Source organism: Schistocerca piceifrons, chromosome 1, assembly GCF_021461385.2.
Source record: "Schistocerca piceifrons isolate TAMUIC-IGC-003096 chromosome 1, iqSchPice1.1, whole genome shotgun sequence".
In the NCBI taxonomy this organism is placed as follows: domain Eukaryota; kingdom Metazoa; phylum Arthropoda; class Insecta; order Orthoptera; family Acrididae; genus Schistocerca; species Schistocerca piceifrons.
The window spans coordinates 1,076,276,754-1,076,295,525 of record NC_060138.1 but is presented as its reverse complement, the minus strand read 5'-3'; the positions used below and the strand labels follow the sequence as shown (position 1 = coordinate 1,076,295,525).

The window sequence follows — 18,772 nt, the reverse complement described above, 5'->3', positions numbered from 1 at the left end:
TAGACTGTTTGAAAAAATTTCGGCTGAACTTATTTCCGGCTTTAGCCAGCTCTCTGTACCTACAACTATTTGAGCTTCAGTGCTTTCTATTAGGGCTTGGAGCTCTGGTTTTTTCCCCAAACATAACTATGACAATTTACAACTACAATACCAATCATTTCTACAACTACCTTACTGTGTTTTACCTGCCCACTTTTAGACGGACATCCCTTCTGTGGTTCCCTGAGACCCTCTAACCTAAAAAAAACGCCCAGTCCCTTCCACACAGTCCCCGCTACTCGTACAGCCACCTCCTGTGTGTAGTGGACTCCTGACGTATTAAGCGGAACCCGGAAACCCACCAACCAATGGGGCAAGTCAAAGTATCTGCAGCCTACATGGTCACAGAACCACCTGAGCCTCTGATTCAGTCCCTCCACTCAGCTCTGCACCAAAGGAGCACAGTCGTTCTATCGACGATGCTGCAGATGGTGAGCCTCACCTTAATCTCGGAAGCAAGACTGGCAGTCTTTACCATTTCCACTAGCCGCCCGAAACCCTTTCCACATCCAGAATGACTCCCCCCCACAATGCACAAGGAGTGCACACTGGCTTCCTTCCCCTCCTTGGCAGCCATCTTCCTAAGGATCCGTGCCTAACATTGGAGCTCCCAACAACCAGCAAACCCAGCCTCTGTGAATGCCCAGACCTTGCGGGCCGAGACGCTGCCTCTGGAACAGGGTGGATGACTGCATCCGGCTCAGAGATATCGTCAGCCACAGATAACGCCTGAAGCCTGTTCGTCAAACAAACCAGGGAGGCCCTTCGATCGGCACCTCAGAAAGTTTTTTGCTGCCTGCCAGACTTTGGAATGATCTCCCACTCGACCACGGGTAAGGGGTCAACCTCAGTGCAGGCAGTACCCGGGACAGTCACAGCAGTGGAACCATCGGAGGACACATGAGACATGCTCGACGTCCCTTGCGTCCCTGCGTTCAATCCCTCACAGTGACGTCCCTTGGCAGCAGCCTCAAGCACACAAGCATAGGCTTATGTCTGTCTGAGATGACATATGGATGAGTATGAGTCTTTTCATCCACGACCTTTATTGATGGCAAAACCACGTCACAGATAAAAGAATCAAATTAATGGTACTTAAGGTTCCTGGGCTATAACAGATGTTGTTTAAATATATTAGTTAAATAATTTAAAATGTTAATTTAGTCTACAAACAACTTTTATTTTAGGCTGCTAAGCATTGATTGGGACTCCTCCTAGTGAGCAGAGACAACAGACAACACCAAGCTATCTCCCCCTCCCCCGCGCTCTCTCTCTCTCTCTCTCTCTCTCTCTCTCTCTCTCTCTCTCTCTCTCTCTCTCTCTCTCTCTCTCCCCCCCCTCCTCCCCCCCCCTCCCACCTCACAAAAACACACACAAAAACACACTTCGATCCAGTAATCTGGTCCACAATTATCTTCAGTAAATGATACTCTATGGTAGCTGTAGTACCATAAGTGGGTCCATGACAGTGCTCACTTTCTCACTGAAGAGATTTTCAAACACTGATGATTGGCACTCCAATAAGTGTGTGTTTTTTGAGCTGACACAAATTAATTGACTTAATTGCATAAGTCAGTTGTTCTTTTACCTCCTCTAAGTGAACACAACCCTACCCCTATCCCTATTGCTATTTTCCAACCCTGAAATGAAAGTATTAAGGTTTGGTTGGTTGGTTTGTTTGGGGAAGGAGACCAGACAGCAAGGTCATCGGTCTCATTGGGTTAGGGAAGGACGGGGAAGGAAGTCGGCCATGCCCTTTGAAAGGAACCATCCCGGCATTTGCCTGGAGCGATTTAGGGAAGTATTAAGTTACACAAGGTGCTTGACTGTACAACACATCTGAACGTCACAGTGAAAAAAACAGCATATGTCTTACTAAATAGTGGAAAATTCCAGTAAGAATCATCACTGAAATAACAAGAGTTCATGGCACATTATAGAGACAGTTGCCTTCAAATCCAGTCCTTAAGCGTAGTAAATAATATAAAATTAAATTAAAGTAGTTGTAATATAACTACCATTAGATTGCTAGGGTTATGAGCAGTTGGACACATAACGACAGTCGACATGACGTGTGTCGATCTGCACCTACATGCACCAGTCACAACTAGGGCAGTGAAGCTCAGCCTCCGAGCGAAAAGCTATACGTCAGGGAAGTGAGTCCCATATTATTGCAGTTTTTAACGATTACCTGGACAAGAAATTACAGCAGGTTTTTTTGATAAAACTATTGGAGAGTTATCCAGAACTATGATCAGAACTGTCATCAAAATTCTAGTGTGATTTTGTATTTTTCTGTAGTGAAAATAGGACCCTCGTTATTGCAACTATCTCATAAACTATTACCTACACAAAAAAAATCATTAAGGTTTTCTGTGGAACTCTCGGGGACCTATCGAGAATTGTGATCACAATTTTATTTTCGCAAATTGGCAAATAATTTTTTTACAACATTAAAATTTTCCAATTACTAGTATTTTCTTTATGAAATTCTGCAGAATTATTCAGATTTAGTACAGAGAACTACAGCATGTCTACCAAGAACTCTGAAAAAAAATTGGGTACCAACTTCACATGACTGCTTCAGAATGCATGTAGAACACTTAGCATTGACTTTGATGTCAGTTTACATATAGTGACATTACTTAGCTACTATACTGGCAGCTTCAGTGGGTCAGTGCAGCACTTATCTAGGTGATACCCATTATTAGCGTACACAATGGCTGGAGCATGGTGTGTGCGACAGAGACAGAAGGCACACTCGTACCACTGCAAAGTATTCTCCATCTGTTTCTGTGCAGAATGCAATATAAAGCCACCTTCTTCAGTGCACTCCACTATACTTGGGTGACATCCAATGCCTAGTCCATGTTGGAAGTCACTTAGCTGTCCTGACTGACCCACTCTGCAGTTCTGCTTCCCTACTGACAACATAATACCCCCTCTACTGACAAAACAATACTCCCCAAAGCATTTTATAATGGTAGGTCCACCTCTTGTCACATCGAGAGGTCAATTATACATTACACAGAGGTGTCTGATAAGACAGTGTAATATCGTTTAGGGTGCATTGTGTTTGGCATAGGCACACAGGCAGTGACGCTGCATTACACAGTGTTCACAAGTACTGGTAACATCTATAATAAGGATAGTGTTTTATTTTTCGTAGGTATTAAAAGAACAAGAACTGAAGATGATATAAACTGGGGTGGGGTGTAAGGTATAATGGCCATGATGTATAAGAGAGCAAGGAGAAAAGCTTCTGGTCTTGCACAGAACTGGTGTAGATACAAGTGAAATTTTACTTTTATAATTTTGGTAGATACTACACAATAACTTCAGTCAACTGCCAGCTTGGTCTAACCAGCATTTTTCTTTGCATGGACTTTTAAACTACCGGTAAATTGTTTACTTTTTCTTTTCTTTTTTTTTTGGATTATGGTTTTAGGGCACAAAACAACTATGGTCATAAGCGCCCATTCAGTGGCTTAGTGAAGGGTAAAAACTGGAATTTAAATCAGCAGCAATGGGAGCCAAACTCAAGAAGGAGGAAACTAAAAACGGAAGGAAATCTTAGAAAGTTGCTATTGAGGGGGGATTGTTTTACCTGAAAAGAGCTTCAAATTACCAATGTCATCTCACTAATACTGATAAACACAAGGACGCGATCAGCTGAGCGCATGTCATCTGCTATAAGGCAAGATATATCAGGCAACAGTTGTAAACGGGCGTGCAGCGGATTAAAATAGGGGCACTGAAGTAAAAGGTGTCTCACCATTCATGACTGAGAGCAGTGGGGACAATGCAGGGGAAGATTGCCACTTAAAACATGTCGATGGCTAAAAGAGGTTTTATGTCCCACAATTTATCATCATTAAGTGCAGACCAATGTTTATGTCATAAAAGAGCAACACAACGACATAAAATGTTCTGTAGATCGGCAAAGGCAACCATGTGAACAGCGGGCCGAGGAAGAGAGGCTGCAGCCTTTGCCGCTATATCGTTTGCCTTGTTTCCGCGGATACCAACATGCTCTGGGTTCCAGAGGAATGCCACAGAGATGCCCCCCAAGTGAAGCATGTGGAGGCAGACTCAGTTCTGGTAGAACTAACAAGAAAAATCACCCTGTTGGCCTTTTCTGTGATCTTGATAAGGCCTCTAATTGTGTAGGTCACAAAATTGTACTAAGGAAACTAAAATCATATGGTGTTTAATGCACTGCCTGAGCATAGATTGAATCACAATTAACAATGGAAAACAGAGTCACATTAGTAATTTATACAAAAGGAATAATACTAAACTCAGAGTGGAGAAACATATGGTGGCCCACAAGATTTGGTGCTTGTTATGCTTCTGCTCTTGACCCACATAAATGACTTACCTAGGACAATGGGCTACTCTTCAAAAGCTGTGATGGAACTTGTATACTAGTAACGGGCCAAACACTTTCATATCATGGTAAGTCAAGGGAACACAGCAACAGGTTTACATATGGTTCACAGCAATTAGTTTTAACCTCCAGTCTTACTAAGACTCCTCATTCCATGCTGTCATAATATTCTACTATAATGGAACAAGGATAAAAAGTTTTTATTCTTTCACATCTTGCAGAAGCCCTTTGGGGACATGCCAGTTCACATTCCTCATAATAGCATAATGTCAGTTCGCTAGTTGCATTTGTGAAACACTTTCCAATGACAATCAGCATGACATCTTGTGGTTTTATTATTAGGAGGTGAATTTGATCTTCATTTTTGTCTTACAGCTACATATTTAACGTACCTCCACAACATCACGTAACCAGTGTTAATGACTGTACCTTCTGAATACTACCGTTTTAAATATGTCGAAACCTAGGTCAATGGGTTTTCAATAAACCTTGTACTATTGCAATTAATTTGGCTGTTTTCCCCATTTTCCTCACAAAGAGTACATTACAGTTCTAGTCAACATTTTAAACTAAATTTTTAGTATGTTTCCCAGCTTTCTTTGCAACATTACTTGCACTCTGCAAATGTCTTTGCATATTTTATGAAGGAAGTGTCATTCATAAAGAAAAAAATTAATTCATTGTGTTTGTACCTTTTCTCTCTAGAATTCGCTTTTCATCCCTGCAACGCACTCAACTCAAGGCAGTGAATATCATGAAAAAGAACTTGTTACAATATATTTTTTATACTTACAGCTGTTACTTTGACACAAAAAACATACCTTTTTGGATTTGTATACAAATTTAGTTAGTGAGACATCACCATGTATGTAAAGGTGGGTGATGAAATGTGGTTTTTGCCGATGAGTATATGTGACATAATGTTGCCCATTTACATGAACCTAAAAAAAATTAGATGGAAATCAATGTCAACCCTTGCACACATCAATGATTAAAAACATCTTGTTGTCTATTAAACAATGCTAGGTTTATAGATTTCATTCATCTAATATGTGTCAATGAAATTAATAGTTTTATATACTGCAAAATTCGAATAAAAACTATTTAGCAAGGCTGGTTATTTCTTACAATAGTTTGTTAATTGTTCCTACCTTGTACTCATCTTCACAACAAATTATTGTAATGGTAAATTCTGCTCCTTGTCTAAAGGGATTTGCTCCTTCTCTTTCCTCTTCTCCCCATGAACCAGCCAAGTATGAATTTCTCACAACTACATCTGGTGAGAAACGAGGATTGAAATGGAATGCAATGTCCTTGGCCTCTAGATCTGCTTTGTGACGCACAGCTAATGACAAATACTGCAAATTAACAGCAAACCTGTGGAATAAAATATGTTCATAGGTTTTTATAAAAAAGAATTAGTTGGAAACAAAAACAGGGGTTTTCAATTTTAGGTCTCAGGGAGTAACTCCAAGGGACAAGCAAATTTCAAGAATGTATCTGAAACTGTAAAAGAGGCTGGGGTAGAGTAGGATTACATCCAGAAATGGGGACTTTCAGTGTTAGGCCTTTGGGAGTAGCTCCGAGGGGCAAGCAGGTTTCCAGAACTTATCTTATGTCAATATCCTATCATCAAACGTCCAACCACCAATTATCTTCATCCTGGCTTTGTTATTTAATTTACATCAAAAGGATTGGCATATTATGTCTTACGCACATACCCCCAACCTGCTAAAAAGAAATCCCCTTGCACTGATATTTTGGTTATTACATGAAATTAAAACAAATAGTTCATTAAGCATCTTATGATAAAATCTAACCTTGATATTTGAAAAAATCCTCATCTATAATAAAGACACAAGATTTTAGTAAGTAGCAGTAGCCCCTCCCCCTCCCCCTCCCAACTCTGATCTCCTTTAAAGACTGCTCAGCACCCTGATGCTAAAAATAGCTCCAAATTAATACAATAATAGAAAATCCACATTGTAAACAAATAAATTAAGAGATGAATACATGTATATCCTGCTTCTACAGTTCAGCTTTACTGAAGGAGAAAAATAGTTTAGGGTTTTATTTAGCACTTAGAAAAACAAAGCACAAAAGACAAAGTAAATAGGCACTATATGCTGTCTTTTAAATATTGTTTGGTGTGTATGTCTGTACTTCATCAAGTGAGTAAGTGTTGATGTTTCAAATGACACTTTTCCTATTTTTTAGTTCTCACCTGTGTGGAGAATTTACTGTAAGATTTTTGTCAAGAACACCCACAATGAATTTTGCTTGGTCATGAATGAACTCTATTATAATTGCCAGTTCCTGATGATGTTAACTTACTCTGACTTTTTGTTAAAAAGGACTGTCCTCCATAAGTACACTTTCACCATACTATACAGTCATAAAACACATAATCTTGATGCCAACATGTAAACATAAGCCACCACTCGTGACAGTGAGTCACAGAACAGGAATAATATGCCTTGGATGCTGCTGTAGGGCATACTTGCCACAAATGGTCAGTTGAAACAAATTACGAAAATCATTTAAAAGGAGCTTAACAGATTGTGAAAGTGCATCCAACTTTGACCCTTTTTCTAGTATAAGTTCACTATACCCTACACAGACTTACACACTTATATTTTCCTGACACTAAAATTATTTATGACTGATTGCTCTGGTAGACAGATGAATGCCAACTGGAACGTAGCAATATTTGCTCAATTAAACAAAGATTTTGAGACTTTACTCCTATTTCAACAAAACCAGTACTAATGGACTGCAAGAAACAAGGCACTGGTTCATTCTATCTTAATGAAATGAAAAATGTACACATCAATGCTACAGCTCCCAACATCTTACCTCAACTATCCACAGCAGCCCTATAGAAAGCTTTCAGACCTACAAACCAGGAAGCAAAATAGGAACATGTGTTCATGGAACATTCTGAACCACCTTTTGCTTTCCTGACTATGTACTGTTTGCCTCTAGAGCCACAATAAATGGATGAATTTAATACAGTTAAGTTTGAAGGCAGCCCTAAAACTCAACTGTAATAAGATTAAAACAATGTAAATGAACATAATGAAAAAGAAATAATACAAATTAACAAGTAAATCATAAAACCAGTTAACAAACTTATGTATCTGGGTCAAGAACCTAAAATGAAAGTTTGCAGTTAATATATTAACAGTTTTGACTTATGGCAGTGAGACATGGACTTTTAACGTGAAAACCACTTAAAAACTGTGGTTGCTCATTACAAAATGGAGAGATATAAGTCAAGAATTATGAGGAAAGACAGAAACAAACAAGTGGATGGGTGGAACAGACTGAAGTGGAAGACATAATTATGGTTTGGTTTAGTTGTTGGTTGATTGGGGCAAGGGAACCAAACAGTAAGGTCATTGGTCCCATAGGATTATGGAAGGAAATGGAAGGAAGTTGGCCATGCCCTTTCAAAGGAACCATTCCGGCATCTGCCCAAAGCGATTTAGGGAAATCACGGAAAACCTAAATCAGGATGGCTGGCACAATTACGACTGTAATGAAAATGAAAAGGAGGTGGACAAAATGTATAGCCTAGCAAGTCAATGGTAGAGGGTCCAAAAAAAGTTTTCCACTAGATTCAAGATATAGAAATAAGACTGAGATGAATATCTGATACACACATGAGAAATGTGGATGTATTTAGCTGAAGATGATAATTCAAGTACAAATCTGTAGGAGGTCTTTACTGAGCAGTGGAAATAAATGGATGATAGTGGAGATGATGATGATGACGGAAGTATTTAAAAATGGAAATGCATGCTCACTATTTCCTACTACCTATCTCCTCAGCATCAGCTGTAACTGAAATGCAGTTACTGGGAGGCCACAAAATGAGAACAAAATCCAAAAACTGTTCATGGGGATCTTTTCTGTCAATGACGTTCTTGTTGAATACTGTGGTAAAAACAGTAAAACCTGAAACATTTGCTTGAGGGGCAAAACTCTCCTGAAAACATCAGTCTCAGAAAATGCCAGAAATACAAAATATGAAAATCATGCAGATAAGAAGGGAATAGCCAAGGAAGTGCCATCAATATAGCTGCCTGATGATGATTTATTACTAGATAATCCACATATAATTTAAGTAAAAAGTTTAAGAATGAACTCCTTGCCCATATACAGGGTGTTTCAAAAATGACCGGTATATTTGAAACGGCAATAAAAACTAAACGAGCAGCGATAGAAATACACCGTTTGTTGCAATATACTTGGGACAACAGTACATTTTCAGGCAGACGAACTTTCGAAATTACAGTAGTTACAATTTTCAACAACAGATGGCGCTGCAAGTGATGTGAAAGATATAGAAGACAACGCAGTCTGTGGGTGCGCCATTCTGTATGTCGTATTTCTGCTGTAAGCATGTGCTGTTCACAACGTGCAAGTGTGCTGTAGACAACATGGTTTATTCCTTAGAACAGAGGATTTTTCTGGTGTTGGAATTCCACCGCCTAGAACACAGTGTTGTTGCAACAAGACGAAGTTTTCAACGGAGGTTTAATGTAACCAAAGGACCGAAAAGCGATACAATAAAGGATCTGTTTGAAAAATTTCAACGGACTGGGAACGTGACGGATGAACGTGCTGGAATGGTAGGGCGACCGCGTACGGCAACCACAGAGGGCAACGCGCAGCTAGTGCAGCAGGTGATCCAACAGCGGCCTCAGGTTTCCGTTCGCCATGTTGCAGCTGCGGTCTAAATGACGCCAACGTCCACGTATCGTCTCATGCGCCAGAGTTTACACCTCTACCCATACAAAATTCAAACGCGGCAACCCCTCAGCGCCGCTACCATTGCTGCACGAGAGACATTCGCTAACGATATAGTGCACAGGATTGATGACGGCGATATGCATGTGGGCAGCATTTCGTTTACTGACGAAGCTTATTTTTACCTGGATGGCTTCGTCAATAAACAGAACTGGCGCATATGGGGAACCGAAAAGCCCCATGTTGCAGTCCCATCCGTCACTGCATCCTCAAAAAGTACTGGTCTGGGCCGCCATTTCTTCCAAAGGAATCATTGGCCCATTTTTCAGATCCGAAACGATTACTGCATCACGCTATCTGGACATTCTTCGTGAATTTGTGGCGGTACAAACTGCCTTAGACGACACTGCGAACACCTCGTGGTTTATGCAAGATGGTGCCCGGCCACATCGCACGGCCGACGTCTTTAATTTCCTGAATGAATATTTCGATGATCGTGTGATTGCTTTGGGCTATCCAAAACATACAGGAGGCGGCGTGGATTGGCCTCCCTATTCGCCAGACATGAACCCCTGTGACTTCTTTCTGTGGGGACACTTGAAAGACCAGGTGTACCGCCAGAATCCAGAAACAATTGAACAGCTGAAGCAGTACATCTCATCTGCACGTGAAGCCATTCCGCCAGACACGTTGTCAAAGGTTTCAGGTAATTTCATTCAGAGACTACGCCATATTATTGCTACGCACGGTGGATATGTGGAAAATATCGTACTATAGAGTTTCCCAGACCGCAGCGCCATCTGTTGTTGAAAATTGTAACTACTGTAATTTCGAAAGTTTGTCTGCCTGAAAATGTACTGTTGTCCCAAGCATATTGCAACAAACGGTGTATTTCTATCGCTGCTCGTTTAGTTTTTATTGCCGTTTCAAATATACCGGTCATTTTTGAAACACCCTGTACATCATGAGGGCTACACTGTAATAAGAACATGGCTTGACCCCAATCTCCAGCATGAGGATAATTACCACCTTTCCAAACTAAAATTACAGCCAGAAGAAAGTATTTCTTAGGTGCTGCAAAATGTGAGAAGGCACTACCTTGGTACACAAAATGGGTCAGAGATGCCAAATTTAAACAGGTGTAAAACCCCCAAGATTGGTGATCTTTTACAGAAGCTCGAAATTTAGCATGGACTTCAATGCGAAATGCTTATAATAGTTTCCACAATGAAACTGTCTCCAAACATGGCAAAAAACCCAAAGAGATTCTGGTCACATGTGAAGTACGCAAGCAGCAAGAAGCAATCTATGCCTTCTCTGTGGGATAGCAATGGAGATACTATTGAAGACTGTGATGCCAAAGCAGAGTTACTAAACACAGCCTTCCGAAATGCCTCCACAGAAGAAGACGAAGTAAATATTCCAGAATTCCAATCGAGAACAGCTGCCAACATGAGCAACGTAGAACTAAATATCCTCGGAGTAGTGAAGCAATGTAAATCACTTAATAAAAGCAAGTCTTCTGGTCCAGACTGTATACCAATTAGGTTTCTTTCAGAGTATACTGATGCAATAGCTCCATACTTAAAAATCATATGCAAGTGTTTACTCAACGAAAGATCTGTACCCAAAGACTGGAAAGTTGCACAGGTCACACCAATATTCAAGAAAGGTAGTAGGAGTAATTCACTAAACTACAGGCCCATATCATTAATGTCGATATGCAGCAGGATTTTGGAACATATATTGTGTTCAAACATTATGAATTACCTCGAAGAACACAGTCTATTGACACACAGTCAACATGGGTTTAGAAAACATCGTTCCTGTGAAACACATCTCGCTCTTTATTCACATGAAGTGTTGAGTACTATTGACAAGGGATTTCAAATTGATTCCGAACTTCTGGATTTCCGGAAGGCTTTTGACACTGTAACAGACAAGTGGCTTGTAGTGAAATTGTGTGCTTGAGGAATGACATCTCAGTTACGTGACTGGATGAGTGATTTCCTGTCAGAGAGGTCACAGTTCATATTACTTGCAGGAAAGACATCGAATAACACAGAAGTGATTTCTGGCGTTCTCCAAGGTAGTGTTACAGGCCCTTTGCTGTTTTTTATCTCCATAAATGATTTGGGAGACAATCTGAGAAGCCGTCTTAGGTTGTTTGCAGATGACGCTGTCATTTGTCGACTAATAAAGTCATCAGTAGATCAAGACAAACTGCAAAATGACTTAGAAAGATATCTGTATGGTACAAAAATTTTCAATTGACCCAAAATAACGAAGAGTGTGAGGTCATCCACATGAGGTCATCCACATGAGTTCCAAAAGGAATCCATTAAACTTTGGTTACATGATAAATCAGTCATATCTAAAGGCTGTAAATTCAACTAAATACCTAGGAATTACAATTATGAACAACTTAAATTGGAAGGAACATACAGAAAATGTTGTGGGGAAGGCCAACCAAAAACAGCATTTTATTGGTAGGACACTTAAAAAATGTAACAGATCAACTAAGGAGACTGCCTACACTACAATTGTCCATCCTCTTTTAGAATACTGCTACACCGTGTGGGATCCTTACCAGATACCCTTATTTTCAATATCTGCAAGTTGCAGAGCACTACATGTACAAGACATTCTCTCTGAAGTATTGGCAAATTTTATTACAAACGGCTCTGCTACATTCCCTTGTTTTTTATTAAGTGAAGTGCTTGAGCTGGCAGAAGATGAGAATTGGAATCTTTCTTGGTCTCAGCACACAGATCTTTTTGGCCATTTATTTATTAAACTTTTTGTTCTCTGGTGATACATGACAATTCCTGATCCATGATGCAAGGTTACCAAAGTAATTTATACAAAATTCTCTGTGAGAAGACTGAAGCTCTTTACATGAACTCCTCCTCCACATTACAACAGGTAAGTTTAGCTATGTATACTACAGTTGTATGGCAGTACAGACAGCACTGAAAATGAAATGGTGTATGACAAATTCGTTCAAACCCGCAGGAAATGAATTGCGCTTTTATAACTTTCTAACTTGATATTAAACCTAAGCTTTTTCTTGCTCAACACTTACAAATTTTTACCTCCCTCAACCTGTCATTCCTCTGTTTCTCAATTCTGCTAACAATTCTTAACATTTTACTCAGTTAACTCTTTGAAAATCACAACATACTTACTCAACTTTAGCGTTTTGTGTACTTCAACTTTAAATAAAATACATGCTTAGTTCTTTTGACTTCATCAGACTATACTTGATACAATGAATTTGTCTAAGTCAGGAAAGTACCATTCCACAACTCCTAAAATGATTTTTAAGTGCTGTTCAATCCTTGAAGGCATAACTTCTTCCATTTTTTCGTGCAGAAACATATTCTATTTTACAGAACCATTCTTCACTCTCAATTGATAGTACTGCTCAAGATGCATAAAAACTATGCCTCTTTCAGCTGAAGGCATATTGTAATGTCTGATTGGTCACTCAAGCTGAAATAACTGGAAGTTTCCAAATTTGAAAGTCTGAATTTCACTGTCATCTGATGAGACACTAGGGCACTATGCAGGCCACATAGCTGGAGATCCACACACCTAGGAAAATCCAAGTATCTGGGCTATTCATTAACAACTGTTTTATGTCAACACGTGTCTCACAATGAGGCTGATATTTTCTTAAACAGAGGTTTCTACCATTCTCATGATTCATGCAACTGAACCAATTCCTTGTTCTCTAAAATACACAATATTCCACAATCATAACCAGCAGTAGTCACTGAAACTTCACTAGAGTTTACAAGGACAGAGGAATGGAAGTGTTGATCTGCAATGTGAATGCTGAATGTCTTACACATTTGACATCTTATACGTGTGAATAATGAAGGAGATAACTACTCACAGTGAATTCCAATATTATTTCTGTGAACATAGTACACAATCGTTCAAATGCACTAACCTGTCTGCTTTGTCATGCACACATCCTGTCACAATGAGTTCTGAACCTGGGCAAAAACCATTGTGTAGCTGCGCTTCATATGGCAAACCTCGTCCAGTAATATCGATTTCTTGCACATAGAAATCATCCTTTTGCTGGGCTGCCTAAAATTATACAATATAAAATCACTTTCCAAATATAAGCATGGTATTTTTACTTTATAAATCAAATTCTGTGTTTAGGTAATAGGTGAAATTTATATTTCTAACCTCTGTATGTGACTGTTAATTAGTATCGTGCTATCAAGCAATAATAGATCCATGGAATGTGTATCACAATAAAAAATAAATAAATACAGGATGATTATAATTGAAGTTTAGAAATAATGCCACTGGTCAGAATGACGTCAAATTGCAACAGATTATTATCGGAGAATGGGGAAAACATATGGCAGAAGAAAAAAAATAGTGTGAAAATTGATCAATAGATGGTGTTGTATTGTGTCAGAATACATAAATGAAAACACCTGTCATGCACACAACCAACTGAAGTTGATATAAACACGCCGGGTACACGGCGGCTTCTCCTCCTTTCGCGTCTGCGACGTCAGCACGACTGTCTCAAAACAGGGTCGCGCTCTGCTTGTAAAGCTGTGTTACAAGAATGATGACTGTGCACACATCACTCTGCAGAAGTTCCAGACACTGAAGGGTTTGAAAAAAGGCTTTGGTCCGATGACTGCCTTGGGTATGTAGAAAATGATCCGGAAATTCAAAAAGACGGGTTCTTTTGGTGTGCAACCTGGTAGAAGGTGGAAACTAATTGATTCAATGTCAGTGGAAGCAGTGACCACAGCAATGCAGGAGGAGACAAGTGGTGGTGTGCAAACGTGTAGTGCATGGAGAATTGCCCACGTATTGGACATACCCGTGAGCACAATGCATACAATGCTACAAAACATCCTTCTTTGCTATCTATTCAAAATTACACATATGCACGAGTTGCTTCCTGTTGACATGCCAGCAAGACAGACCTTTGCTTTAGAACTTCTTGCTCACATTGATGTGGACAATGATTGGTCGTGGAAGATTTTGTGGACAGACAAAGCCCACTACCATCCGACAGGATATGTCAATACACAGAATTGCCGAATATCGGCAACAGAAAATCCACACTAAAATCAAGCAGTAACACTTCATCCTGAAAAGGTCACTGTGTGGTGGAGGTTTATGGTATCATTTATCATATGGCCATATTTTTTTGAAGAGACAGGGGCTTCCAGTCCTGTTACCTGTACCATCACTGGTAAGTGCTATCAGTGTCTTTTGCGCAATCACATCATTCCAGTTCTTCAACAGTGTGGATGTATGGATAGGATCATTTTTATGCAAGATGACGCACCTCTGCACATTGCAAATCCAGTTAAGCTGCTGCTGAAGCACCATTTTGGAAATGCTAGAATTATCAGCTGCCATTTCCCTACAGCCCGGCCGTTCCGATCACCTGATCTTAGTCCATGTGACTTCTGGCTGTAGGGCTATATGAAAGATATTGTGTTCAGTGTCCCCATTGCAAACTTAGCTGCATTGAAGGCACGCATTGAGCATCACATTCTGAACATGAATCTGGAAACACTTCAACCCGTTGTGGAACATGGTGTTTCTCAATTTCAACTTGTTGCAGAAAATAGTGGACAGCGTATTGAACCTGTTTTGCACCAGTCACACGGAAATTAATAATCCGATTTGAATTTGATTGATACTTTTTATGCAGTTTGTGGCCTCAGGACAATTAAAAACCGATTTTTCCCATCCGATGCGATACTACCTTGCAGTGGTGGATGGGCTTATGTGACTAACAGTATCACACCTGTAGACCCATTCACACACTGAGTAGTACAGTTTGTTTAGTGTCAAACATACACCTTAGGCATTGTTGTACAATTCATTTGTCATTTGTAGTTGACCACTATTAAAATATGATGCGTACAGTGTCATCTATTGCTACATTTTGTAACTATTTATTTTTCTTCTGCCATACGTTTTCTCCCTTCTCTGATAATATTCCGTTGCAATTTGACATCATTCTGACCAGTGGTGTTATTTCTACAGCAGTTTGAAAGTTTAACTTCAATTATAATCACCCTGTATATTGATGTTAAAAATAAACTTCAGTGAAATCTCCACTTCCCAGACAAGAGTAAGGGAAAAATGGACTGAAAAAAAGACAAATGCTTAGAGAAGTGAATATTTCATTTGTATAAATATATGGTCTTCTGCAGCTACAAAGTGTATGAAACACATTGTAATGGTAGTCCACCAGAGCTGTTTTGATACTTATTTTTTATTTATTGCTTCTGGTTTTAGGCAAGGCTACATTCAAGTGGTATGCTATAAGAACGTAAATGTATTTTATACTCAGATATATGGCACTAGTCAAGGAATGTGTATTTGGTTATAAGGGATCTAGGAGGAAGAAACTACAACAACATGTGACAAAATCAAACAATGTAAAATCCATGTTTGAGTATCAACAATATAAGGAAATGGATAGGTTGCTACTCACCACAAAGATGACACACTAAGTGGCAGACAGTCACAACAAAAAGACCATTAAACACTTAGCTTAAAAAAAAAAAAAAAAAAAAAAAAAAAAAAAAAAAAAAAAAAAAAAAAACACCACACATATATTCATCTACACAAGCAAGCACACCTCATGCACACGACTGCCATCTTTTCCAGCTCAAACTGGAATCCAACTGTCACATGGAACGAAAGCAGCAATCTGGAGGGAGTGGGGCAGGGGATGAGATAGCAGGGTATGGATAGAGGGAGAGAAGAGTACTGTCTGATTGGAGTCTGCAGTGACTAGAGGGAGGCATGACAAATTGCCCCGCCAGGTACAGCTGCGGGAGGTTGTGGGACAGGGAGTAAGGAAGGGGGGAGGGGGGGGGGTTTCTCTCCACCCACCCATACCCTGCTATCCCTTCCCCTTCCCTGCCCTCCTCCAGATTGCTGCTTTTTCACAAGACAGTTTTATTCTGGTGGTCCAAGCTGCTGGAGGTGGCAGTCAGCTTGCAAGTGTTGGGAATAAATGGTCATCCTTAGAGTGAGTGGCAATCTATACTTTTCCTAATATTCTTTCATATCAAATGTGTTTATTTTTGCCTTTTTCCCTTGTATTTGTGCACTAGCTAAGGATCAGTGACTAGAGGGAGGCATGACAAATTGCCCTGCCAGGTACAGCTGCGGGAGGTTGTGGGACAGGGAGTCAGAGGGGGGGGGGGGGGGGGGGTCTTCTCTCCGCCTACCCATACCCTGCTTTATAGCTTCTGTTTATGCAACTTCCATTTTTTTTTAATTTCCTAAACATTAACTTTTTTTACTTATACACAGCACTAATTAAACACTATTGGAGACTCCTGCACAAGACGCGATTCAGCATCACATATGTGGCTGTTGTAATCAGAGAGATCAGCTTACATTAGATAAGCTTTGCACAACAGTGCGTGAAACCAAGTCTTTGAAGACTGCAATTCATCACTGCGACTGGGCAATCACAGTCAATAATAGAACAACATGACTAAGTGTTATATGTCAGTGCAATGGTTAGCATGTTAACTTGCCATGCTGAAGGTCACAGGTTCAAATCTCATCAGATGTTGTGGAATTATTTTATTTCTAAATCTAATCAAAAGAGTCTGATTAGCATTTTTATTCAGTTAACTGGTCTAAACGTATTTTTTTTTAATTTCTAATTCTTTGCCACATCATTTTTTTCCTCACACTGACTTTTATTTGCTTTTATTTTTCTACCATCTGGAATCTTCCTGTGTCATCTATACCTGCAACCGAGTGTCAACAAGGACTGCTCATCAGTTGGTAACATGGCAGCTCATGTAGCCAGTGAGAGGACAGTTTCAGGTAATCAGTGATACCAAGAAATTACAGTCTGCTTTTAGCACTGAAACTGAACTTTTTTTTGTCTTGAGTTTGCTCGTAGAGACTAACTGTAATAGCTGTGAACTAAGCGATCATGAGTTTAGTTGTGCCTCAGTTTGTTAACCACCACTTTCTTGAATACATTTCACATCACAGGGTTGGGGTTGGTATTGGATATGAGTTTAAATTCAGGGCTTGGTCATTTAAAATCAGCTGCTGACAGAACACCTCACATTTTCAACAAACCTTGCAGCAACGACCTCCAACATTGCTAAGTGTTACACATTAGCAGCATTTGTAAAGTGACTTCTTGTGTTTGTGTGTTACCTGTAACCAAGAGGTGGCCAGTGGCTAATGTGGCAACACCACAGTGGCAAGTGACAGATGTCAGCTACCAAATAATTTTAAATGGACTATGCCATTTCTAAAAATTAAATTCTCTCATTACAGACAAGGAGAAATTTATTAGTAACTGCAAGGAAAATTATGTAATGATGAAAATGATAATAAAGAATATAATGAAATGACTTACACTTAATAGTATATTACAAACCTCTAAATTAATTGGATCAAAAACAAATATGTCACCAAGCCCTGTTATTGCCCATATTGACCCTGGACTTGGTGCACCATGGACTCCATTTGCTTGACAGCACACTGAAACAGACACAACAAAACATACAAAAATTTTGCATTTTTTTCCTTCAAAATGCATTCAGAATGAATACTATAAGAGGCAAAAGAGGTAAGAACTCCAAATATAAAATCTCTGCCATGATGCCTTACTCAAACTACTTTCTTTTAGATAGTTAAATAAATTTTTACAGTTTCCCAGTTTTAGTCTACAGTTCACAACCAATAAATTGTGGTCTGAGTACACATCTTAGTCCACACCTTCCCATGGTGTAACTTAAAATTTAAAATCTGACAGAGATTCTGGAAACAGATTTTAGATTATAAGACATTTCCAGGAGCAAATGTGGTCTCTGACCACAATTTATTGGTAATGAACTGACAATTTAAACTAAAGAAGTTGCAAAAAGGAAGGAAATTAAGGATATGGAACCTAGATAAGTTGAAAGAGCGAAAGGTGTTGAGAGTTTCAGAGAGAGCACTAGGCTAAGATTGACTGGAACAGGGGAAAGAAATACAGTAGAAGACAAATGGTTAGCTTTGAGAGACAAGATAGTGAAGGCAGTGGAGTATCAAATAAGTGAAAAGGCCTCGTAGAAATCCTTAGATATCACAGGGCATACTGAATTTAATTAATGAATGGAAAAACATGTAAAAATGCAACAAATGAAGCAGGCAGATGGGAATACAAACATCTGAAAAATGAGACTGACAGGGACTGCAAAATGACCAAGCAGGAATGGCTAGAGGACAAATACAAGGATTTAGAAGCATATGTCACTACAGGAAAGATAGATACCACCTACAGGAAAATTAAAGAGGCCTTTCAAGAAAAAAGAAGCAGCTAAATTAATATCAAGAGCTCAGATGGAAAATCAGTACCAAGCAAAGAAAGGAAAGCTGAGAGGTAGAAAGAGTATGTACATGTTCTACACAAGGGAGATGATGGCAGTATTAGAGAAAGGAAAGAGGACAGAGATGAAGATGAGGTGGGACATAATGCAAGAAGAATCTGACAGAGCACTGATGTTGAAACAAGGCTGCTGGAGTAGACTACACTCTGTCAGATCTACTGAT

General features: G+C 39.5%; 1 protein-coding gene across 1 annotated transcript in view; it reads right to left on the bottom strand.

The window, feature by feature from the left end:
- Positions 1–18,772, bottom strand: part of LOC124770302 (tectonin beta-propeller repeat-containing protein) — a 209,901-nt gene that overhangs the window by 49,416 nt on the left and 141,713 nt on the right. The window contains exons 13-16 of the mRNA XM_047249192.1: positions 17,616–17,719; positions 13,143–13,285; positions 5,581–5,806; positions 5,251–5,370 (exon numbers count right to left, since the gene is read on the bottom strand). Coding sequence (XP_047105148.1) covers positions 5,251–5,370; positions 5,581–5,806; positions 13,143–13,285; positions 17,616–17,719 — 593 coding nt within the window. The remainder of the gene's footprint in view (positions 1–5,250; positions 5,371–5,580; positions 5,807–13,142; positions 13,286–17,615; positions 17,720–18,772) is intronic.